Source organism: Erinaceus europaeus, chromosome 11 (assembly GCF_950295315.1).
Source record: "Erinaceus europaeus chromosome 11, mEriEur2.1, whole genome shotgun sequence".
Classification (NCBI taxonomy): domain Eukaryota; kingdom Metazoa; phylum Chordata; class Mammalia; order Eulipotyphla; family Erinaceidae; genus Erinaceus; species Erinaceus europaeus.
Genome location: NC_080172.1, coordinates 47,613,483 through 47,639,292, shown reverse-complemented (window position 1 = coordinate 47,639,292; position 25,810 = coordinate 47,613,483). Strand labels below are relative to the sequence as shown.

The window sequence follows — 25,810 nt, the reverse complement described above, 5'->3', positions numbered from 1 at the left end:
AGACAAAAAAAAAATCCAACAGGGAGATAGTGATTTTTAAATGAAACCATAGAGGAAATGAACCTAATAGGTTTATACAACACTTTCCATTCCAGAAGAAATGAGAACACAGTCTTCTCAAGTACATGAATCATTTACAAGAATTGACCATATGCTGGATCACAAAGATAGCCTAAACAACTATATGAATATTAAAATCATACAGTGCATCTTCTCAGACCATGATGATATGATGCTAAAAATCAACCACAAAAAGAAAATAAATTGCTCCAAAGTTTGGAGACTAAACAACAGGCTTACCACTCTCACCACTTCTATTCAAGATAGTCTTAGAAGTCCTTGCCATTATAGTCAAGCAAGAAAGAAATATCAAAGGAATCAAATTGGAAAGGAGGATGTTAAACTGTATTATTTGCAGATGTTATGCTGTTATACCTAGAGGACCCCAAAAACCCTGATAAAAAAAACTATGGAAATTATCAATAAATTCAGTAAACTATCAGATTACAAAATCAATACACATAAATCTGGCAATATATATATGTATATATATATATTAGACCAGAGGAAAGGAAACTGAAGGAAGCAATCCCATTTACAATTGAATCCAAAAAGATAAAATACCTGGGAATAAACCTAGCAAAGGAGGTGAAGGGGGGGGCATGTGGTGGTTTACCTGGTTAAGTGAACACATTACAGGGCACAAGGACCCAAGTTCAAGCTCCTGCTCTCCACCTGCAAGAGAAAATCTTTATGAGTGGTACAGCAGGGATACAGGTATCTCTCTGTTTCTCTCCCTCTCTCCTCTCAATTTCTCACTGTCTCTATCCAAAAAAAAAAAAAAAAAAAAATATATATATATATATATATATATATATATATATTTAAAGAAGGAGATGAAGGGGAGTCGGGCAGTAGTGCAGCACACATGGTGCAAAGCACAAGGATCGGCATAAGGATCCTAGTTCGAGCCCCCAGATCCCCACCTGCAGGGCAGTCACTTCACAAGTAGAGAAGCAGGTCTGCAGGTGTCTATCTTTCTCTCCCCCTCTGTCTTCCCCTCCTCTCTCCATTTCTCTCTGTCCTGTCTAACAATGATGACATCAATAACAACAATAATAACTACAACAACAATAAAAAAAAAAACAAGGGCAACAAAAGGGAAAATAAATAAATATTTAAAAATTTTTAAAAAGTTGAAGGACCTTTTCAATGAAAACTATAAGACATTATTAAAAGAAATAGAGGCTGACACAAAGAAATGGAAAACATCTCCTGTTCATGGATTGGAAGAGTAAATATCATTAAAATGGCAATCCTGCCAAGTGGTGAAGCAGGATTTGTCTCTTTAACAAATGGTGTTGAGTGAATCGGACAGCCACATGTAGAAAAATGGAAGAAGGCTGCCACCTAACACCACGCACCAAAAAGTAACTCAAAACAGATTAGAGATTTGGATATTAAGCTTGAAACTATAAAATACATAGAAGAATACATCAGTGAAACATTTCAAGTCCTTAACATTAAAAACATATTTGGAGACTTTACCCCATGGGGAAGGAAAACAAAGCCAAAAATGAACAAATGGTACTATATCAAATTTAAAAGGCTGTACACATTAAAAGAAAATTCCATAAGGATAAACAGGAAATCCAGCAGATGGGAAAAGATATTTGCACACTACACTTTTACAAGCAGTTGATATTAAATATCTATAAAGAATTCATATGGCTCAACAACAAGAACAACAAAAGAACAGCCTAATAAAGAAGTGGCAAAATATATGAATAGACAGTTCTCTAAAGAAGAGATACAGGGATCTGGGTGGTAGCACAGTGGGTTAAGTGCACATAGCACAAAGCACAAGGACCAATGTAAGGATCCCGGTTCAAGCCCCCAGCTCCCCACCTGCAAGGGAGTCGCTTCACAAGCGGTGAAGCAGGTCTGCAGGTGTCTTTCTCTCCCCCTCTCTGTCTTCCCCTCCCTTCTTCATTTCTCTCCTGTCCAACAACACTGACATCAATAACAACAGCAATAATAACTACAACAACAATAAAAAAAAAAAAAAAAAACAAGGGCAACAAGTGGTCCAGGAGGTGGCACAGTGGATAAAGCATCGGACTCTGAAGCATGAGGTCCTGAGTTCAACCCCCAGCAGCACATGTACCAGAGTGATGCCTGGCTCTTTCTCTCTCCTCCTATGTTTCTCATTAATAAATAAACAAAATATTTTTTAAAGTTCAAGCTTTAAAAAAAAAGAGCAACAAAAAGGGAAAATAAATAAATATTAAAAAAAAAAAAGAAGAGATACACATGGCCCACAAACATATGCAAAAATGCTCCAATCTCCAATCCACTCACCATTAGGGAAAAGCAAATTAAAACCACACTGAGCTTCCACCTCACACCTGTGAGAATGTGCTTCATCAATAAAAGAGAAGATAAGTGCTGGAAAGGATATGGAGAGAGGAACTCTACTACAATGCTGGTGGGAGTGCAAAATGGTGCAGTCATTACAGAAAACAGTATGGAAAATCCTTAAACAAATACGAATGGAAATACCTCCTAGGCATTTACCCAAAAGATATAATAATTTCTGATTCAAAGTGATATATACACCACCATGTTCATAGCAGTTTTGTTTGTAATAATAAAAACTTGGAAACAACCAAAATGCCCTTTGACAGATGACTGGATAAAAAAGTTATGGGACATATATACTCGATGGAGTTACTCAGCAATAAAAAAAGATGATATTGTGCCCTTTGGAATAAAGTGGGTGGAATTGGAGAAGATTATGTTTAATGAAACAAGTAAGGAGGTAAAGGACAACTACAGAAATGATTTCACTCATATGCAGAATATAGAGAATTGAACATACGAATATGAAAAAAGCAATGTCAACCTGTATCTAAGACTGTGGGAGAACTATAGTGGTTATCTATGGGGGTTGGGATCGGGACACAGACTTTTGGTGACTGGAGTGGTGGGGGGGGGGAAAGACTATACTGTAAACTACTAACTACTCAATAAAAAAAAAAAATTAAGAGACAGAGAAAGGAAAAAAAAAAAAGTCCTGTGTTCTACCTGCTATGCCACCTGCCTGGCCAAGGATCTTTAGAATGTCAATGGAAATATCTACTCTTTAAGAACTTTCCAGGGCTGGGGAGACAGCATAATGTTTATGCAAAAGCCTTTCATGCCTGAGGATCCAAGGTTCCAGGTTCAATACCCAGTACCATCAAAAGCCATTGCTGAGTAGTGCTCTAGTGAGGGGAAAAAAAAAAAAAACTTTCCAAATTAAACATGATTCAGATAAGTAGCAGCAGATGACTGAGAAATGGCTTAGTAATATAAGACTTGTGGGGCCGGGGGGCAGGGGTGGATAGCATAATGGTTATGCAGAGAGACTCTCATGCCTGAGGCTCCAAGGTGCCAAGTTCAATCTCCTGCACCACCATAAACCAGAGCTAAGCTGTGCTCTGGTATTTAAAAAAAAGATTTGTGTAGGTAATGTTCCAGGCTTGATTCTTGTCACCACATATATTATAATGATGCTCTGGTTGTCTTTCTTTCTCTATACTCTCTCAAATAAATAAATATTTAAAATAGGGGAGAGGGGTGGGGGGCAGGCAGTAGCGATGAAGCAGTTCTGCAGGTGTCTCTCTTTCTCTCCCCCTCTGTCTTCCCCTCCTCTCTCCATTTCTCTCTGTCCTATCTAACAATGATGACATCAGCAACAACAATAATAAACAATAATGGCAATAAAAAGGGGAAAATAAATATAAATAAATATTTTTAAAAATTTTAAAAAGAAATTTAAAAAAGGGACCGGGTCGTGGTACACCCGTGGTTGAGTGTACATGTTACAGTGCTTAAGGACCTGGAGTCCAGCCCTCAGTCCCCATCTGCAAGGGGAAAGCTTTTCAAGTGGTGAAGCAGGGCTGCAGGTGTCTTACTTCTCAATTTCTGGCTGTCTTTATCCAATAAATAAATTATAAAAATTAAAAAAGAATATCTTACAATAGATTATATGGACTAGGCTTATTTGAAAAAGCTGACCAGGTATAGATTTGTATTCTTTTATTTTTACTAGTGATTTAATAATGATTAATAAGATTGTAGGATAATGACCAGGTATATATAATATTAATAAGAAAATGTTTGTGGTGGGTATTCAGAACTTTGGTGGTAGGTGTGGTATGGAACTACACTCTGTAAGCTTACAATCTTGTAACCTACTATTAATCACAAATTAAAAAAAAAAAAGTGGAAGGCCAGGTGGTGGCACTCCTGGTTGAAGGCACACATTACAGTGCTCAGGGATCCAGGTTCAAGCACCTGCAGGGGAAAAGCTTCACAGGTGGTGAAGTAGGACTATAGATATCTCTCTCCCTCTCTGTCTTCCCTATCAATTTCTCTGTTTCTATCCAATAATAAATCAAATTTCTCTGTTTCTATCCAATAATAAATCAATAAATAAAAAACAAAAAAAATTTAAACACTTTAAAAAATTAAAAAGTGCAATTCTAAAAAAAAAAGATTCTATTGTCAGGCAGTGGATGAAGCGTTGGACTCTCAAGCATGAAGCCTAGAATTTGATCTCTAGCCTCACATATGCCAGAGTGATACTCTGGTTCTCTCTCTCACCTCCTTCTCTCTCACTGATAATAAGTAAATTCTTTTTTTCTTTTAGTCATGACACATTTCTGCATAGAAAAACAGGAAAACATGTCATGACTTTTCTTTTTTATTATTATTATCACTATTTATTTATTGTTAGAGATAGCCAGAAATTGAGAGAAAGGAGGAGACAGAGACAGAGAGACACCTGCAGCACTGCTTCACCACTCACAAAGCTTTCCCCTTGCAGGTGGAGACCGGGGACTTGAACCTGGGTCCTGCACATTGTAACATGTGTGTTCAACCAGGTGCACCACCACCCAACCTCAATAAGTAAATTTTTTTTTATTTTTTAATTTAAAAAATTTTTGTTTTTTTTATTTATTTAAGAAAGGAGACATTAACAAAACCATAGAATGAGAAGGGTATAATTCCGCACAATTCCCATAACCCGATCTCCACATCCCACCCCCTCCCCTGATAGCCTTCCCATTCTCTATCTCTCTGGGAGTATGGATCCAGGGTCATTGTGGGTTGCAGAGGGTGGAAGGTCTGGCTTCTGTAATTGCTTCCCCGCTGAACATAGGCATTGACTGGTCAATCCATACTCCCAGTCTGTCTCTCTCTTTCCCTAGTAGGGTGGGGCTCTGAGGAAGTGGCGTTCCAATACACATTGATGGGGTCGTCTGTCCAGGGAAGTCTGGTCAGCATCTGGAACCTGGTGGCTGAAAAGAGAGTTAACATACAAAGCCAAACAAATTAAAAAAAAAAAAAAAAGTCTGTGGCCTGCTAATCTTCCTTGCTGAATGAGATACCACTGCTAAAATTATCTTCTTTTTTTTTTTAACTGTTAGGTTGAAATAGGTAAAACTGTGTTAGTAACTGTGAGGGTTCTTGGTTCCTCCAAACACCCATTCAGAAACAAATACTTCAGAAACATGGAGCTCAAACTACAGTTGGCTTCTGCCATTGTCACCCTGACGTGAGTACCATTTTGATATTTCATTCTCTTTATGGTTACTATCATGAGACTCCAGCTGGGGGAGCTGTTCAACAGGTAAATTCTAGGCCCATCATATCTATGTGGGAATTCCAGGACTTCCTGACTAGGGCTCCGGGTGATGGGGTGGCCTGGTAGTGACCAAAAGAGCCATCATTAAAGTATGCCCATCTCTTACCATTATCCAGCTTTTATAGTCCTTATTTCATCTGACAAAGTTAGCCTTGGAGTGATTGAGGGAAGTGAAATAGGAAGTAGGTAAAGAGGGTATCTAGGTCTAAGTAGAAACTATTTGATTAGGTACTTTATGGTGTCTTTTTTAGGTCTTTCTACTTGATTGCTGCATTTATTGACTCACTGCAAACTATTGTGCACTCTTGCTTTAAGGTACATATTTTCCCCTAACTTATGGATACATGTGTACATATGCCCTATCTTGTGGGCCCTGGTCTATATCTAGGTCCTGTGGCTTTGTTAGGAAGCGCACCACCCAAAATGGAATTAAGGAGTCCTATGAGCTAGGAAAGGTCTCACCAGAGTAATAAAGCTGGAGGGTTGACATTTCTTGCCTGACGTCTCTGGACACAGTGAAACATGCTAAGGTGGTACTGGCTGTATTGATTTAGATCAGTAGATGCAGTATCAGTTGGTATGAATTGAGAGAAGCATGCATGAAAGCGAGCCCCAACCCAGAGGTTCCAGGACTGGGAGAGATATGGGCTTGATAGAGAATGGGGAAGGTTCCTGCTGTCTTAGGATTTAAGAAGGCAATAGATGCCCCTGGCTCCCTACCTGTAGGGGAGTTGCTTCACAAGTGGTGAAGCAGGTCTGCAGGTGTCTTTCTCTCTCCCTCTCTGTCTTCCCCTCCTCTCTCCATTTCTCTCTGTCCTATCCATAACAACAACATCAATAACCACAACAATGTTAAACAACAAGGGCAACAAAAGAGAAAATAAATAAATATAAATAAAAAAGAAGGCAATAGGTAATTATAGTTATAAACAAATTATTTGGATTGGGTTGACTTTGAAAATCCCATTGTTAGAATTTGCTGTATCATACAAGAACTCACCATAATTTATGTCCTTTAATTTACACATAGCTGTATCTTATAAAGTGATGCCACTAGTTGCTTCTGTTCTTCCTGATCTAAGATTATAGGTGATTTACTATTTCAAAGAAAAAGTCATTACTAGAAATGTATTAACAATTTAAGCCTACTGTTAAAATTCAATCAGATTACCAACTTGAGTCTTAACTGCTTAGACTGAAGGAATATATACTCAGAACTATGGTCTATGCATCAAAAAGTTTGATACATTCAATCCATTTTTCCCTCTCATATTGATTAAATAGTGATTTGTAAAACTATAAGTTAATAGGAGTGTATATTAACACCATTTCCTGCCACCAAAGGTCTGAGTCCCTCCCTCCTCCTCCCCCACAGTGAAACTGAAAATCTACCTTCACCCTTCCCCTAGAGATTTTTACTTTGGTGCAATACTCTAAACTCAGTCAGATTCTGCTTTGAGTTCCCCTTTCTGTTCTTCTTTCTCAATTTCTGTTTATGAGTGGGATCATCCCATACTCGTCTTTGTCTTACTGACTTATTTCAGTTAACATAATTCCTTCTAGCTCCAACCAAGATGGGTCAGAGAAGGTGGGTTCATTATTCTTAATAGCTGAGTAGTATTCCATTGTGTATATATACAACAATTTTCTCAGCCATTCATCTGTTGTTGAGCACCTGGGTTGCTTCCAGGTTTTGGCTGTTATGAATAGTGCTGCTATGAACATAGGTGTACATAAAAACAAATGTTTTGTTGATGGAACTTGGGCCCTGCATATATAGTTTCACTTCTCCAGACCACTTTTTTCATTCTGATTGAGAAAGGTAGGAGACACCACAGTACTGAGCTTCCTCTGTTGCTACATCACCTCCCATATGGGGCTGGAACATAAACTTGTGTTATAAGCATAGCAATATACGCATTCTATCCAGTGAGTTCTCCATTCCCCTCCACTTCCCCAAAAAAGCCTGTTTATTCCAAAGGACTGTGGAGACATCTCAGCCTGTTAGAGCCCAGAATGTGTATTATGAGGCCCCAGAGGCCACAAGTTCATTCCCTGGTATCATCTTATACTAGAACTGAGCAATGCTCTGGTTTCTCGCTCCCTTCTCTTTCATAATCTCAAAAACATAAATATTTTAAAAATAAATTTAAAAGGTGTATAACTAGTCACTTTTAAAACAAAATCTTGTAGCTGTGGAAATGGCAGAGCTCCCTGAGGCTCCCAGTTTGATCCCCTCTACTCTCCATGTACCAGAGCTGTGCTCTAGCCTCTCATCGCTCACATACTATGTGTGAAATAAAAAGTTTTTTTTTAAATACATGGTCATTGCAGGTTAATGGAGGAACAAGATGAATATTCTGAAAATTATATCCTTCGAGCTGTCACAATTGGACAAACCACACTAGTGGCTATTGCCAGGGACAAGATGGGGAGAAAATTCACATCAACTCCTCGACAAATTGAAGTAAGGAATTTATCTCATTCAAAACTTATGCTTCTTCACATTTAGCTTTATTTATCTGCTTTTTTTAGTTCAAGTTGAAAATTGATAGTGTTAACTAAAAGCAGACAGGCTTAGATTTTCATTGAGTCTGTTAATGAATCAGACACTCTGTTATGTGGAGTGTGTTTTCTCCTCCCCCTTCTATCTCTCAATAAATTTCTGATTCGATATGAGGAGATAGTTCATCCAATAGAGTGCACAATTTATAATGTGTTGTTTTCGACGGGCTATGTTGTTTTCGCCGGGCTGGCTTCACGGGCGGGTAACAGACGACCAAGGACTCATGGTTGAGCTGTAGGCAGTATCTCTTTATTCATGCAGGACGCAGCACAATCTAAGCCGAGCTAAGCTAAACTAAAAGTACCGTAAAACTCACAATGCTGTCTTTATATATATACTTGCCAAGTAGGGTGGAAACAGGATGTGACATAGAGAGGGTGGAGAGAAAAGTGACTGGTGAAAATCAGAGTGAGACAAGGAGAGGATCAGGGTGTGACAAGGAGAGGGGGTGGAGCAGGTGAGAATTCTACCACTAAACCATCAATGCCATGGAGGGAAGGTGGTGCTTTATGTAAAAAAGTGATTTATGTAAATAGACGGCTAAGCAAGGGGGATTTAAACCAAATGAAACAGAAGGGGTTTTTAAAAGCAGAATTAGAAGATACCAACAATAATGCACAAGGACTAGTGTCTAAAACCTGCAGCCATTCTAAGGTAGTGACATGTGAAGGGGAAACTTCGTGGTTGGTAGAGTGGGTGCTTTGGTGTCATTCTTCTCTCTGTGTCTTCCTCTCTGTCTCTTACCCTTTATTTGGGGGAAAAAAGTCTTCTGGGAGCAGAGGAACTGCATGTGTGAAACCCCAACAAAGCTCCTGGATATATATATATATATATATATATATATATATATATATATATATATATATTTAATTTTAAAAGAATCAAGCAGAATTCAAGCACCTGGTTGATCATACATATTACATGTTCAAGGACTTGGGTTCAAGCCCCAGCTCCCCACCTGCAGGGAGGACACTTCATTCAAGTCTACAAAGCTACAGGTGTCTATCTTTCTCTCTCCTTTCCTATCTCTCCCTCTCTTCGCAGTTTCTCTGTCCTGTCAAATTAAATAGGGAAAAAAAAAAAAGGCTGCCAGCAGTGAATTTGCAGTGCTGGCACTGAGCCCCAGCAATAACCTTGGTTTTAAAAAAAAATTCAATCTCAGGAACAGCCTTCAGATAGTTAGAAAAAAAAAACAGTTCCAAAACTGAGTGTTGGTATAGAGACTTTGTACACTCTATGTACTGAAGAGAGGTTATAATTAAAATCTAAGGAATTCTGTAACATAGTAACTAGACAATGTTTCTCATGATTCAGTGTTATCTGTACATTGAGGCAAGCAAGCAAGATCATTTATTTTTCTTCTACTGTACCCCCCTTTGACCCATTCTTCTGGAAATTGCTGTCTGGCTGTCATGGTGCAGCTACTTTACCACCTTCAAGGTCACCCTGATCCTGTTCTCTTTCACAAAGAGCAGGGAGATTGCAGGTGTGCCTTTCCATAGAACCAGAACAGCTGTGTATTGACTAATGACTCACATTTATATTGTATTCATCTACTTATTTGTTTGTTGTTATTTAAAAATTATTTTCAAACTTTTAAAAATATTTTATTTTGGATAGAGGCAGAAATTGAGAGGGAAGGAATAGATAGATGATAGGTAGGTAGGTAGACAGATAGATAGATATTCCTGCAGTACTGCTTCACCTAGTAAAGGTGTGCAGTTGCCATTTTTTTTCCTTCTTTTTTTAAAATTTTATTTGATAGGACAGAGAAATTGAAAGGGGAATAGGAGATAGAAAGAGAAAAAGAGAGAGGGAGGGAGGGAGAGAGAGAGGAATAACAAAGAAAATCACCTGAGGGGAGTCAGGCAGTAGAACAGTGGTTTAAGCGCATATGGCGCAAAGCACAAGGACTGGCATAAGGATCCCGGTTCGAGCCCCTGGCGCCCCACCTGAAGGGGAGTCGCTTCACAGGGGTGAAGCAGGTCTGCAGGTATCTATCTTTCTCTCCCCCTCTCTGTCTTCCCCTTCTCTCTCCATTTCTCTCTGTCCTATCCAACAACGATGACATCAATAACAACAACAATAAAAACAAGGGCAACAAAAAGTAAATAAATATTTTTTTAATCTTAAAAAAAAGAGAAAAAAGAAGAGAAAATGACCTGAGAACATAACAAGACAAAATTTGGAATACTTTGGGAATCCACCAAGGCACGGGTGAGTGCAAACACATGTGGCTCATGGACTGAGAGGGGCCTAAAGAGAGATTCCTGGGGCTGAAAGCCATTATTTACTTAGGAGAGACTGGTAACATTCTGGCAATTTGCCAGTTGAGGTGCCACCTCCAGTCTGTTTTACCAACAAAAAGCCTGCTAACAGGAGGAGAGGATCCCCTAAAGTTCACCAAATGCATCTGTGAGTCTCCATTACTACTGTTCCTTGGAGGCTAGAGCAGCATGGGGGAGGCCCTGTGCTGACATCATGTGCAGAGACCTGATCAAGCAACTCAGAAGAAATACACTCCCAGTGGTCTGGATGTGGGGCTGTATAGTAAAAGTCTTTCCACATTGTTCTCCCAATGAATTTGGAGATGTGTTAAATAATTGCCTCAGAATACACAGAGTATAAACAGGAGTGTTTTTTTTTTTTTTTTTTAGAAACTCACAGGGCCAAGGAGTGCTGCCCAGCTTGGCTCTTGCTGTTGTCAGAGAAGCCAAATTGGACCTGAGGCTTTGGACCCTTGGGGTATGGGAGTCTCTTTGCATAACCACTGTGCTATCTCTCCCCCACCCTGTTTTATCCCTAGGTTAGAAGTGAGTAATTAAGTTAAAAAATATATTTAGAGTTAAAAAGCCCACAGGCTCCCATAGCCTACAAGGAAGATAAAGAACAAAAGAGGGTTTAACAGCCAGTGTGCTTCACCTCAAGGATTGAGACAACATTGAAACAATTATTAATTTCCACAACTATGAACCCTTTTAGTATCGTACTTAGACACAAGTCAATCCATGCAAATGTGATTTGATTAGTGGATTGAGTATTACTGAGAAAGGAACCTCATAACACACCATATACAATGGTTAAACCAAGAAGAAACATTGGAGAAATGAACCAGGGGAAAATCCCAACTAAAAGCTCCCTAAAATAGAAGCACATAAGAATGAGTACAAAATCCAAACACTAATTGAGGAATTAGTCACAGAAGTGAGGAAAGAGTTTGAAAGTAATATCAGAAATGGGGAAACAGCAAATGAGACTTCAAATAAAACACTAGCTATCTTGAGGTAATTAGAGAGCTGAAAGCTGAAATAGCACAACTAACTGAACAAGCTAATACAGTATCAGATAAGGGTAACAAAATAGCTGAGCTACATAAAATAACAGGAGAAAGAGAATAGAATAAGTGGGGCAGAAAACAGAATTAGCAAGATTGAAGATGAATTAGAGAAAACTACAAAAGAAGTAAAAGGTCTCAAAAAGAGATTAAAAGATACTGTGGTCCAAGGTGGCACAGTGGATAAAGCATTGGATTCTCAACCATGAGGTCCCAAGTTCAGTCCCTGGCAGCACATATACCAGAGTGATGTCTGGTTCTTTCTCTCTATCCTCCTATCATTCTCATTAATAAATAAATAAAATTTTTTTTAAAAAATTAAGAGATACTGAAAACAACAACAGAGACATAGGGGATGACTTCAAAAGAAATAATATATGCATTATTGGCTTGCCAGAGGAAGAAAGAGAGGGAGGGGAAGAAAGCATTCTACAGGGCATAATAGCTGAGAACTTCCTACTCTAGACACAGAAGACATGAAGGTTCAAGAAGCTCAGAGGATCTCCCAAACAGAATTAACCCAGACTTAAAAGACACCAAGACTCATCATATTTAGAATGAAAACGAATAAGGATAAAGAAAGGATCTTGAAGGCTGCAAGAGAAAAACAGAGAGTCACCTACAAAAGAAAACCCATAAGATTAGCAGCAAATTTCTCCACACAAACACTAACAACCAGAAGAGAATAGCAAGATGTATATCGAGCTCTCAATGAGAAAGGCTTTCAACCAAAACTACTGTATCCTGCTAGACTGTCATGCAGACTAGATGGAGGCATAAAAATTTTCTCAGACAAGCAACAGTTGAAGGAATCAACTATCACCATGCCTGCCCTTCAAGAAGTTCTGAAAGTTTTATAAACAGTCACATCATCATAAATATGCCATATATCAGAATACTCTAAAATTTTAGAATAATGGCATTAAAATTTCTTCAACCTATAATGTCAGTAAATGTCAATGGCCTGAATTCACCTATTAAAAGGCATAGAGTAGGAAGATGGATCAGAAAACACAACCCAACTATATGTTGTCTGTAGGAACCCCACCTAATTCAACAAGACAAACACAGACTCAAAGTGAAAGGATGGAAAACTGCCATACAAGCCAATGGACCACAAAAAAGGACAGAAATAGCTATTCTCAATCTGACACAATATACCTAAAAATAAATAAAACTTTAAAAGATATGGATGGACATTACTTAATTCTCAGAGGATCTTAACAATTACTCACATCTGTGCACCCAATGAGGGGCCATCTAAATACATCAAACATCTGTTGAAAGAGCTACAGCAATATATTAACAGCAACACAGTAATAGTAGGGGAGTTCAACACCCCTTGGATGTTAGACCAGAAACTACCAAAACCTTAGAGGAGATCATTGGCAGAACTCTTCCATATAAATTTTAAAGGCATCTTCAATGAAACAAATCCAATTATCAAAAAAAAAAAAAGAACAATAAACACAAAGCTGAACTTGAACTGGGTCTGGTGTATTGCACTGAAGTAAAGGACTCTGGGGTAGGGAGGAGAGGGTTCAGGTCCTGGAACACGATGACAAAGGAGGACCTAGAGGGAGGTTGAATTGTTATGTGGAAAACTGAGAAATGTGAACAAGGATAGATGGCATAATGGTTATGCAAAGAGACTCTTATTCCTGAGGCTCCAAGATCTCAGGTTCATGGTGAATTCACCCTCTTTACCCCATCTTGAATGGAGCTTGAAGATATCATGTTAAATGAGATAAGTCAGAAACAGAAGGATGAATATGGGATGATCTCATCTACAGGCAGAAATTGAAAAACAAGATCAGCAGGGTAAACTTTAAGTAGAACTTGGACTGGAGGTGGTGTATTGCACCAAAGTAAAAGACTCTGGGGTGGTGGGCAGGGTTCAGGTTCTGAAACATGATAGCAGAGGAGGATCTAGTGGGGGTTGTATTGTTATGTGGAAATGTTATGCATGTACAAACTATTATATATTTACTGTTGACTGTAACCCATTAATCCCCAATAAAGAAATTTTAAAAAGAAAGAGAGAAAGATAGACACCTGTAGACCCGCCTTACCTCTCATGAAGTGTCATCCCTGCAGGTGGGGAGCAGGGGCTTGAACCCAGGTTCTTGCACATGTAATGTGTACACTCAACTGGGTGTGCCACCACCCAATCCCCTGCAAGTACAAACCAAGGACTTGAACTGGGGTCCTTATAACATGTTCACTCTACCAGATGTGCCACTGCCAAATTTATTTTATGGGAGAGACGTATTTAAGCTTCAAATAATTTATAGTTGTTGTTACTATAAATAAATATAATTTTATTTAAAAATAATAAGAGTGGATCAAAGCAATATATCACAGATTAAGTTACCCACCTTCCCATGAACTTGGTTCCCAGTGCTGTGATGGCAGTGGAGAAAAGTCCAGTTGATGCTATGATGTCACTTCCCCCTCATACTATTTCTCCATCTTAAAGACAAAGTTGACTAAAGTTTCCTCCTTAGCATCAAGTTTGAGCTCCAGCACCAGATGGGAGCACCAGAGTATAGGGATAGTGGAGCAGGTGTCTCTCTCTTTCTATATATTTCTCTCTCTTTCTCTGAAATAAAATTAAAAAGAAAAATCCATTCTGGGAGTGGTAAAATCATGTGTGTGCAGGGTCTCAGCTCTGCAGAAAGTAAATTCATAAATAAAAGTACATGTCAGGCTGGGGAGGCAGCATAATGGTTATATAGAAGACTCTCATGCCTGAGGCTCCAAGGTCCAAGGTCGAATCCCCAGCACCACTATAAGCCAGAACTGAGCAGTGCTCTGATCTTTATCTCTTTCATTAAAATAAATTATCAAAAAAAGCAAGTGCATGTCTTTGAATATGGTTTCATTTCATATGACTGGAATTTCCTCATTAGGTCAAAGTGCATGATCATATTTGACCTTTTGCTTTTCTCCTTTAAGGTGTTTCCTCCATTCAGACTTGTTCCTGAGAAAGTAACACTGATTCCAACTAACATGATACAGGTGATGTTAAAGATAAAAACAATATTTACCCCTTCTCCTCATTCTACCTCTGTCCCACCTCAAAACATACATGCATCTCTTCATTTAACCTTCTCTTGTGCACTCCTAGACAAACACAACAGAATTTGATTGAGAAGAAGTCAATCTTTTGGGGGTCAGGCATACACTCAGTAGAGCACACACACTACCATTTTCGAGGAACTAGGTTCAAGCACATGGTTCCCACCTGCAGCAGGGAAGCTTCATGTGCAGTGGAGCAGTGCTGCAGATGTCTCTCCTTCTATCACCCTCTTTCATTTTCTATCAAAGAAAAGGGGTGAGGTCACTGTGCAGGCACCAAGCCCCCATCAATAATTCTGGTGGCAAGAAAAGGAAGGAAGGAATGAAGGAAGGAAGGAAGGAAGGGAGGGAGGGAGGGAGGGAGGGAGGGAGGAAGGAAGGAAGGAAGGAAGGGTAGAAAGGTGAAAGAAGAGGGAGGGAGGGAGGGAGGGAGGAAGGAAGGGTAAAAGGAAGAGAGGGAGGAAGTAAGGAAAGAAGGAAGGAAGGGTGGAAGGGTGAAAGGAAGGGAGGGAGGGAGGGAGGGATGGAGGAAGGAAGGAAAGAAGGAAGGAAGGAAAGAAGGAAGGAAGGGTGAAAGGGTGAAAGGAAGGGAGGGAGGGATGGAGGAAGGAAGGAAGGAAGGAAGGGAGGGAGGGAGGGAGGGAGGGAGGACGGAAGGGTGAAAGGAAGGGAAGGAGGGAGGAAGGAAGGAAGGAAAGAAGGAAGGAAGGGTGGAAGGAAGGAAGGAAGGAAGGGAGGGAGGGAGGGAAGGAGGGAGGATGGAAGGGTGAAAGGAAGGGAGGGAGGGAGGGAGGAAGGAAGGAAGGAAGGGTAAAAGGAAGGGAGGGAGGGAAGGAGGGAGGAAGTAAGGAAAGAAGGAAGGAAGGGTGGAAGGAAGGAAGGAAGGAAGGGAGGGAGGATGGAAGGGTGAAAGGAAGGGAGGGAGGGAGGGAGGAAGGAAGGAAGGAAGGAAGGAAGGAAGGAAGGAAGGAAGGAAGGAAGATTTTTTTCCCTGTTCTCTGATGAACATGGTATGGTTACACTATTAGAATCCTGTGGATCACTTCCATTTCTTCTGTGTTTGAGTTGATATGGGATATGGTGGTTGGCAAATTAGAGAGTTGTTTGGAAAACGTGTTGGGGAGGGTGGGGCCAGAAGGTGGCACACCCAGTAGAGCACACACACTATGCACAAAGACCCAGGTTCAAGTTCCTGTCCACTCCCCACCTGCCGAGGGGGAACAACACAAGAGGTAGAACAATGCTGCAGGTGTCTTTCCTTCTCTCTGCCTCTCCCTCTCTATCTCTTTGTCTCTCTCACCAGTCAAAAAAAAGTATGCTGGGGAAAGGACCAGAGAGAAGCAGTAGCATGCTTAAGGTTTCAGAGGTCACAGGTTCCCCAGCACCACCACCACCATATGTCAGAGCTGAGTGGTGCTCTGATATCTCTCTCTCTCTCTCTCTCTCTCTCTCTCTCTCACACACACACACACACACACACACACACAAATAAATAAGGTCTGGGTAGTGTAGCATGTAGTAGAACACACACATTACTATGCACCAAGTTTAAGTCCTCACCTGAAGAGGTAAGCATTATGAATAGTGGGGTAGTGCAAGTGTTACTCTCTATTTCTCATCCTCTATCAAAGTTTTTTTCCCCCCTTTTGTTGCCCTTGTTGTTTTTTTTTTTAATTTTTATTTATTTATTTATTTTATATTTTTTTAAATAATTTTTTTTTATTTAAGAAAGGATTAATTAACAAAACCATAGGGTAGGAGGGGTACAACTCCACACAATTCCCACCGCCCAATCTCCATATCCCACCCCCTCCCCCGATAGCTTTCCCATTCTCTATCCCTCTGGGAGCATGGACCCAGGGTCATTGTGGGTTGCAGAAGGTAGAAGGTCTGGCTTCTATAATTGCTTCCCCGCTGAACATGGGCGTTGACTGGTCGGTCCATACTCCCAGTCTGCCTCTCTCTTTCCCTAGTAGGGTGGGTCTCTGGGGAAGCTGAGCTCCAGGACATATTTGTGGGGTCTTCAATCCAGGGAAGTCTGGCCGGCATCCTGATGACACCTGGAACCTGGTGACTGAAAAGAGAGTTAACATACAAAGCCAAACAAATTGTTGAGCAATCATGGACCCAAAGCTTGGAAAAGTGGAGAGGAAGTATTAGGGAGGTACTCACTGCAAACTCTAGTGTACTTCTGCTTTCTTACTTTGGTGCCATACTCCAAACTCAGTCAATTTCTGCTTTGCGTTTCTACTTCTTTTTCTTTTTTTTTTTACATGCATAACATTCCCCAGATTCCCATTTAACAATACAACCCCCACTATTTCATTCATCATTTTTCATGGACCTGTATTCTCCCCACCCACCCACCCACCCACACACATTACTATGCACCAAGTTTAAGTCCTCACCTGAAGAGGTAAGCATTATGAATAGTGGGGTAGTGCAAGTGTTACTCTCTATTTCTCATCCTCTATCAAAGATTTTTAAAAAAGAAAGAAAAAGGAAATAGGATCAACAAAATAACTCACTTGGATAGTGTGTCACTTTGCCACATGGCAATGCCTGACTCCCACTGTGTTGGAATAAGCTTCCAGTGGTTTTTCTTTCCCTCTCTCTCTGTCTCTCCATCTCAATATTTCTATGTGAAAGAAAAAAATTTGACTCAAAGCCTTCTAAGACAGTCATAAAGATTTAAAAAAATGTGCTGGGCAAACAGATAGGAATTTTCTTCTCATGCTCTAGGTACTCACTGCTGATTCATTTCCAGGTAATGTCTGAAGGTGGCCCACAGCCCCAGTCTATCATTCACTTCTCCATCAGTAACCAGTCTGTGGCTGTTGTAAACAGGAGGGGGCAAGTTACAGGCAAGATGGTTGGCACAGCTGTGGTTCATGGCACCATCCAGACAGTAAATGAAGATACTGGTAAAGTCATTGTGTTTTCACAGGTATTGGGTCTTTATCCTGTTCCGTGTCTACTCTTCCATCTGGGAAATGTATTGGGGCTTGCGGGAGGCAGTAGTGATAAGAAGGGTGTCAGCATCCCTCACAAAAAACCCTCACCTGACATTCTCTTAGCCAAATATAGAAAAGAGGTCATTTTTTTTAAGTTTGGTGTTTTGTTTTGTTTTTTTTGCCTCCAGGGTTATCAATGGGGCTCACTACGAATCCACTGCTGCTAGAGGCCATTTTTCCTATTTTGTTGGCCTTGTTGTTGTGCTTGTTGTAGTTGTTATTATTGTTATATCTGTTGTTGTTGTTGTTAGGACAGAGAGAAATCCAGAGAGGAGGGGAAGACGGAGAGGAGGAGAGAAAGATAGACACTTGCAGACCTGCTTCACCACTTGTGCAGTGACCCCCACTGCAGGTGGGGAGCTGGGGGCTCGAACCAGGATCCTTACTCTGGCTTTGCGCCATATACACTTAACCCGCTGCATACTGCCCAGCCCCCTAAAGTTTGGCATTTTTAATTACTGATAGTTCTAAGCCAAATAATTCAGAGTTGGGCTGGGTGGTGGCACACCTGCTTGAGCACACATGTTAACCCTGGATTTCAGCTGCTGAGGGGAAGTTTCACAAGCAGTGAAGCAGGGCTGCAGGTGTCTTTCTATCTCCCTCCCTCTCTATTTGCCCTTCCCTCTCAATTTCTCTCTGTTGGGTCAAATAAAAAAAATAATAGAAAATTGCACCAGGGAAGCCACATGTGACATGGGTTCATTTGTTCCTAGTTCATTTCCCAGCACCACATTAAAAATAATTGTTTAAGGAACTAAAGTTGAGGCTAGTAAATAGTTGACCCAGTAGAGTGCACTCCTTACCATGTGTGAGGTCCTGAGTTCAAGCCCTAGCAGCACAAATGAGCACCAGGAAAGTAGCAAGGGAATTCCAGCAGGAGCTAGTAGAGTGGTGTAGTGTATAATTTCTCTCTCTCTCTCCCCCCTCTCTCTTCCTTCTGTCTCTACACATAAAATTAAAAGGAACAAAGACAAACTTCTGTGGCATGTTTTTCAGTACTCCAGACAACAACATACTAGTTCCCTGGGGCCAAGCAGTGGTGCACCTGGTTAAGCACACAAACTACAACACTAGTTCCCACAAGTGTCTGTGTCCAGTCCACAGACACTCCCTCTTAGCTTAAGTTTGTCCTCCACCCTGACGAGCAGGATGAAGTGCTAGTTGAAGTGGTTCAGCTACGGGCTGTTAGGATCCTTGCAGCTGCAACCCGACTCATCACAGCGACTGAGGTCAGTATGATCACTCTGTCTTGGTTCCATTCAGAAATGCTAGGTGGGCAGAAAATATAGTACAAAAAATTACCTTTCAGATGCCAGTTTATGTCATGGGAGTGACCAGTACTCAGACCCCATTCTCCTTCAGCAATGCCAACCCTGGGCTTACATTCCACTGGTCCATGAGCAAACGGGATGTTTTGGATCTCAGACCCAGGCATTCAGAGGTATGCATTTTCTGTTTACTATACTATTTGGGTTTTTTTTTTTTTAATGTCTTTATTGGAGGATTGATTAGTGGTTTACGGTCAACAGTAAAATACAATAGTTTGTACATACATAACGTTTCTCAGTTTTCTACATAACATTTCAATCCCCACTAGGTCCTCCTCTGCTGCCATCATATGTATTTGGAGGATTTTTATATTACCTTTATTTCACTTAAGAATGACACACTTGGGAGTCAGGCAGTAGCACAGCAGGTTAAGTGCAGGTGCCACAAAGCGCAAGGACTGGCATAAGGATCCCGGTTCGAGCCCCCGGCTCCCCACTTGCAGGGGAGTTGCTTCACAGGCGGTGAAGCAGGTCTGCAGGTGTCTATCCGTCTCTACTCCTCTCTGTCATCCCTTCCTCTCTCCATTTCTCTCTGTCCTATCCAACAACAATGGCATCAATAACAACAATAATTACAATGAAAAACAAGGGCAACAAAAGGGAAAATAAATAAATTTTTTTTAAAAGAATGACACACTTTTTAAAATATTTATTTATTCCCTTTTATTGTCCTTGCTGTTTTGTTGTTGTTGTGGTGGTGGTTATTATTGTTGTTGTTGTTGGATAGGACAGAGAAATGGAGAGAGGAGGGGAAGACAGAGAGAGGGAGAGATAGACATCTGCAAACCTGCTTCACTGCTTGTGAAGTGACCCCTGCAGGTGGGGAGCCAGGAGCTGGAACTGGGATCCTTACGCTAGTCCTTGCGCTTTGTGCCACCTATGTTTAGCCCACTGCACTACCACCCGACTCCCAGAATGACACACTTTCTAAACTACACAATATTATTAGTGATCTCCTTTCCTTAGTGGTCTGTGAATGCTAGAAACCTGCAAATCATAAATAGTCTGATAATTTGAGTGTTACATAATTTTAGTGTGCTAAATTTTAAATTTAGCACACTAAAATTATATAACAAAGAGTTCTTAAAAACAATGAAAAGAGTTCTTAAAAACAGTGTTTCCTCTATTGTTATATAATGTGCTTGTGAACAGATGAGTGTTATATGAGCAACAAAGGATAACACTTCTATATTGAACTCAAGTAATCTTTTAACATTTTCAGACACAATATATGAATAATAATGTTTGTGCTGCTTGGGCAGTTAATGGGACAGTGGGGGAGATAACATAATGGTTATGCAGAAAGACTTTCATACCTGAAGTTCCAGAGTTTCGGGCTCAGTCCCCCCACACCACCATAAACCAGAGTTGAGCAGTGCCCTGGTGAAAAAAAAAAAAAAAAAAAAAGGTTGATTCTTTGCCTATCCTACTGAGAACTGGGGAAGAACTGGATCCCCGATGGGAGCAAGTGGATTGCCATGGGGCTGGTGTGAGCTGCCGCTGGCAGCTGATTCTACATCTAGTGCTTTATATCAATGCCAAAGTTATGAAGAATGATTAATTTGATTTCTGCTTCATCATTCCCTTCAACTGTGCCAGGTCTCCCCAGTTGAGGGCCTGTCTTATAGGGAATGGCTGGAGCTCTCAGGATGGACATAGAAGAAACCCACAATACATACATTGTCTACAGTTGTTTTTTGTTGTTGTTGTTTTTTGCTTCCAAGCATATCACTGGAGATTGGTATCTACACTACGAATCCACTGCTCTTTGTGTCCATTTTTCATTTTTATTGGATAGGACAGAGAGAAATTGAGAGAGGAGTGGGGATAGAGAGGGAGAAAGACAGAGAGACACCTGCAGACCTGCTTCACTGCTTGTGCAGCGACCCCCATGCAGGTGGGGAGCCAGGGGCTCAAACCAGGATCCTTGCACTTTGTACTATGTGCACTTAACCCAGTGTGCCAATGCCCAACCCCCCCCCATTGTCTACATTTCTAAAATCATAGTCTGAAATCTGAGAAAGAAAAAAATGTCTGAAGGTGTCTATCTGTCTCTCCCCCTCTCTGTCTCCCCTCCTTTCTCAATTTCTGTCTGTCCTATCCAGCAGCAACAACAGCAATGATAACAATAATAATAACAACAACAACAAGGGTAACAACAAGGGCAACGCAATGGGAAAAATAGCCTCAAGGAGCAATGGATTCAGAGGGCAGGCACCGAGCCTGAGCAATAACCCTGGAGGCAAAAAAAGGAAAAAGAGAAAGAAAAGAAAAGAAGCCCTAGTACTCTAGTTCTTCTAGATAGCAATTTCTAACATGCATTTTTCTCATTGGTACAACAAAGCAGAAAAGACACATTTTTTTACTCATGGATATATATATCTCTCTCCTTCTTATTTAGGTCTTTCTGCAGCTCCCAGAAGTGAGTAACTTTGCCATGGTTGTCCACACAAAAGCAGCTGGTCGGACCAGTATCAGAGTCACTGTCCATTGCACGAACAGTTCCTCTGAACAGTTTGAGGGAAATTTGTCAGAACTATCTGACGAAGTTCAGATCCTGGTAAGGTCCCAGACCAAAAATCTACTTTTATATATCAAGAAGAAAGTTATATTCCATTATCAATGAAGGATAGTTTAGTCTAGATAGATATAGAAAGAGAAATGGCTACAGAATCCCTAGAACAAGGGGCTGGGTGGTGGCACACCTGATTGAGTGCACATATTACAGTGCACAAGGACCTGGGTTCGAGCCCCCAGTCCCCACCTACAGGGAGAAAGCTTTGCAAGTGGTGAAGCCGTGCTGCAGGTGTCTCTCTGTCTCTCTCCCTCTCTATCTCCTCTGCCCTCTCGATTTCTGGCTGTGTCTACCCAATAAATAAATAAAGATAATTTAAAAAATTAAAAAAGAAATACCTAGAACAGGTTTATAGTTTCTAGATCTTTCGCATGCCTACTAATTGTTTTTATGTAAGCAATGACAGTAGGATCTATAGCACAAGCAGGGATAATTTCTGAGATGTTCTACAAAGCATAGACAGTTATGATACTTTCCACTTAGTATATTCATAGAATAAAATCCAGTAACACCTGATAATAAATATATAACCGTGAATGATTTCTAAAGAGATTCTCGGTGAAAGCTGAATGAAAACTGTTTTTACAATTCAAAAGAAAATATTTGTATTTGTCTGGAACAAATATCAATAATTTCTCTACCTCTGAATTTGGGACTATTTTTTTCTTTTTCTTTTTTTTAATGTTTTATTTTATTTATTTATTTCCTTTTGTTGCTCTTGTTGTTTTATTGTTGTAGTTATTATTGTTGTTGTCATTGTTGTTGGATAGGACAGAGAGAAATGGAGAGAGGAGGGGAAGACAGAGAGGAGCCAGAGCACTGCTCAGCTCTGGCTTTTAAGGGTGTGGGGGATTGAACCTGGGACTTGAGAGCCTCAGGCTTGAAAGTCTCTTTGCATAACCATTATGCTATACCCCCACCCTATATCAGTTTTTTTATTCTCAAATTTTTTTGTCCTGTTATCAGAGTTAAAGTTAGAAATTTCAGAGTTATTTTATCCTTACTACCTAAGCAATTTAAAGGATGTAGTAAATAAAAACTTTTCATCACTGGAGCCTTACCACTCCAGTCTGACTTTTTCAAATAGAGAGAAAGGGAGTGAGAGATCTCAAGATTACAGCATGAAAGCTTCCTCCAGTAGTACTGTGCATGAACCAGGGACATGAACACGAAAAAGCATATACCCTCCCAGGTGATCTCTCTCACTCATTAAAAAAAGGGGGGGGGAATTGGGTGGTAACGCAGCGGGTTAAGCTCAGGTGGCGTCAAGCACTAGGACCCTCATAAAGATCCCTGTTGGAGCCCCCGGCTCCCCACCTGCGGGGGGGGGGGGGTCGCTTCACAGGTGGTGAAGCAGTTCTGCAGGTGTCTATCTTTCTCTCCTCCCTCTCTGTCTTCCCTTCTTCTCTGCATTTCTCTCTGTCCTCTCCAACAACGACAACATCAATAACAACAACAACTATAACAAGAAAACAATAAGGGCAACAAAAGGGAATAAATAATTTTTTTTAAAAAGTATATGCAGTGGAAAAACTGGTGATAGATTGTTGGACTTTGGGGCATGAGGTCATCTGTTCAATCCCCAGTATTGTATGTACCAGAGTGATGCTCAGGTTCTCTCTCATAAATAAATAAATATTGGGTTGGCAAAATAGCTCAAATGAATAGTGCACCACCTTGCCATGTATACAACCCAAGTTCAAGGCTAGTCCCCACCACATTGGAGGAAGCTTTGGTGTTATGGTCTCTCATTCTCTCTGTGTTTCTGCCTTTCTGTCTCTATCTAAAATAAACAAATAAAATTTTAAGTGTAAACTTTGTACTCAGAGAAGATTTAAGATTAAGTCTTATATTCTAGACTACCTAGATATGTTTTAAGGGCCTGGCTGTTTGGGATAAGTATTGTAGAACATTAGAGTAAATTGAAGTTAGTCTGAATTTTGATTTGTAGTTGACTTGATGTAAATAAAGGTCACCAATTGTCTTTTTCAAAAATGTAGAAAATAATATGGGGATAGAGCTCAGCAGTAGAGCACATGCTTTGCAGGCAAGGAATCCTGGGCTTGATCCTCAGCACCAAAAAAACATAAATGAGTAAAACCTTATTTTCTCATTTCAGGTATTTGAGAAACTCCAACTTTTCTATCCACAGTGCCAACCTGAGAAAATTCTGATGCCTATGAATTCTCAGCTCAAACTTCATACCAACAGGTAAGCAGAATGAGAGCAGTCCTAACTTCTCCAAAAAAAAAAAAAAAATGCATATGAAAATCTAACCTACAAATCTATTTACTTATTTTTGTTAACATTTATTCATTTATTCATTTAGAAATGGTATATACATAGAAAACCAGAATGTCACTCTGGTACATGGGATGCCAGTGAACAAACTTGGGACCGCATGCTTGTAAGCACAGTGCTTCACCCTGTGCACCACCTCCCAGACTACCCTATTTACTTATTCTTACTACCAGGTTTTTCTCTTGAAGGGTTTGCACCTACATAATTACACAATTCTACCACTCCCAGAATTTTTTTAAAAATATTTATTTGGGAGTTGGGCGGTAGCACAGCGGGTTAAGCGCAGGTGGCGCAAAGCACAAGGTCTGCATAAGGATCCCGGTTCGAGCCCCCGGCTCCCCACCTTCAGGGGAGTCGCTTCACAAGTGGTGAAGCAGGTCTGCAGGTGTCTATCTTTCTCTCCCCCTCTCTGTCTTCCCCTCCTCTCTCCATTTCTCTCTGTCCTATCTAACAACGACAACATCAATAACAATAATAACTACTACAACAACAAAAAACAAGGACAACAAAAGAGAAAATAAATAAAATATAAAAAAAAATATTTATTTATTTATTCCCTTTTGTTGCCCTTGTTGTTTTATTGTTGTTATTGATGTCATTGTTCTTGGATAGGACAGAGAGAAATCGAGAGAGGAAGGGAAGACAGAGAGGGAGAGAGAAACATAGACACCTGCAGACCTGCTTCAACGCTTGTGAAGCGACTCCCCTGCAGATGGGGAGCCAGGGACTCGAACCCGGATCCTTATGCTGGTCCTTTCGCTTTGCACCACCTGCGCTTAACCCACTGCACTACCGCCGGACTCCCAAGAGTGAGAGAAAATGAAAGAGAAGCAGAGACACCACAACATTGCTCTGCCATTTATAAAGGTTCCCCTTTGCATGGTTCTCCCATGTGGTAGATGGGCTTCACCTTAGGTCTGTATACTTGCTAAATTATGTACTCTACCAGGCGAGCTATCTCACCAACTTTTTCAAACCTTTTTAAGTTATTTATTTATTTGTTTGTTTGTCTGTTTATTTAATGAGAGAAAAAATCAAAGCACCACTTGGCTCCAGCATTTGTGGTGGCAGGGATAGAAAATTGGGCCTCAGGAGTCGGGTGGGTAGTGCAGTGGCTTAAGTGCAGGTGACGCAAAGCACAAGGACGGGAGTAAGAATCAGGGTTTGAGCCCCCGGCTCCCCACCTGCAAGGGAGTCACTTTACAGGTGGTGGAGCAGGTCTGCAGGTGTCTATCTTTCTCTCCCCCTCTCTGTCTTTTCCTCCTCTCTCCATTTCTCTCTGTTCTATCCAACAACAACAACAATAACTACAACAATAAAACAACAAGGGCGACAAAATGAAATAAATAAATAAATATTTCAAAAAAAGGGAGAGAGAGAGACAAGAGAAATACCTGCAGCCCTGTTTCATCACTCGTGATGCTTCACCCCCAGCTGGTGGGGAGCGGGGGCTCAAACAAGGCCTTGCTCAACATGTGCGCTCAACCAGATGTGCCACCACCCCACCCTCGCCACAACATTTTTGTTACCACCAAAGGAGACTCAGACCTATTAAGCAGTCACCACCCACTCACCTTTCATTCAGCCATTAATATGCTGTGTAAATTTCAGGCTAACACTAAAGTCTTTTAAAAAAAAAAAAAAAAAAAAAGCATTCTTTTTTTACTGTATAATTTCTTAATTTTTTTTATTATTTATTTTCACTTTTGTTGCCCTTGGTGGTTTTTTTTTTGTAGTTACTATTATTGTTGTTGATGTCGTTGTTGTTGTATAGGACAGAGAGAAATGGAGAAAGGAGGACAAGACAGAGAGGGGGAGAGAAAGATAGACATCTGGAGACCTGCTCCGCCGCCTGTGAAGCGACTCCCCTTCAGGTGGGGAGCCCGGGTCCGAACCGGGATCCTTACTCTGGTTCT

At 40.6% G+C, this 25,810-nt stretch overlaps 1 protein-coding gene across 2 annotated transcripts in view; it reads left to right on the top strand.

Moving 5' to 3' along the window:
- The window catches only part of NUP210L (nucleoporin 210 like), a 147,815-nt gene that overhangs the window by 83,933 nt on the left and 38,072 nt on the right, over positions 1-25,810 (top strand). For both annotated transcript variants that reach the window (XM_060201462.1, XM_060201461.1), the window contains exons 22-29: positions 5,478-5,605; positions 8,030-8,162; positions 14,554-14,616; positions 17,444-17,623; positions 18,839-18,919; positions 19,000-19,131; positions 21,420-21,578; positions 23,713-23,804. In XM_060201462.1, coding sequence (XP_060057445.1) covers positions 5,478-5,605; positions 8,030-8,162; positions 14,554-14,616; positions 17,444-17,623; positions 18,839-18,919; positions 19,000-19,131; positions 21,420-21,578; positions 23,713-23,804 — 968 coding nt within the window. The remainder of the gene's footprint in view (positions 1-5,477; positions 5,606-8,029; positions 8,163-14,553; positions 14,617-17,443; positions 17,624-18,838; positions 18,920-18,999; positions 19,132-21,419; positions 21,579-23,712; positions 23,805-25,810) is intronic.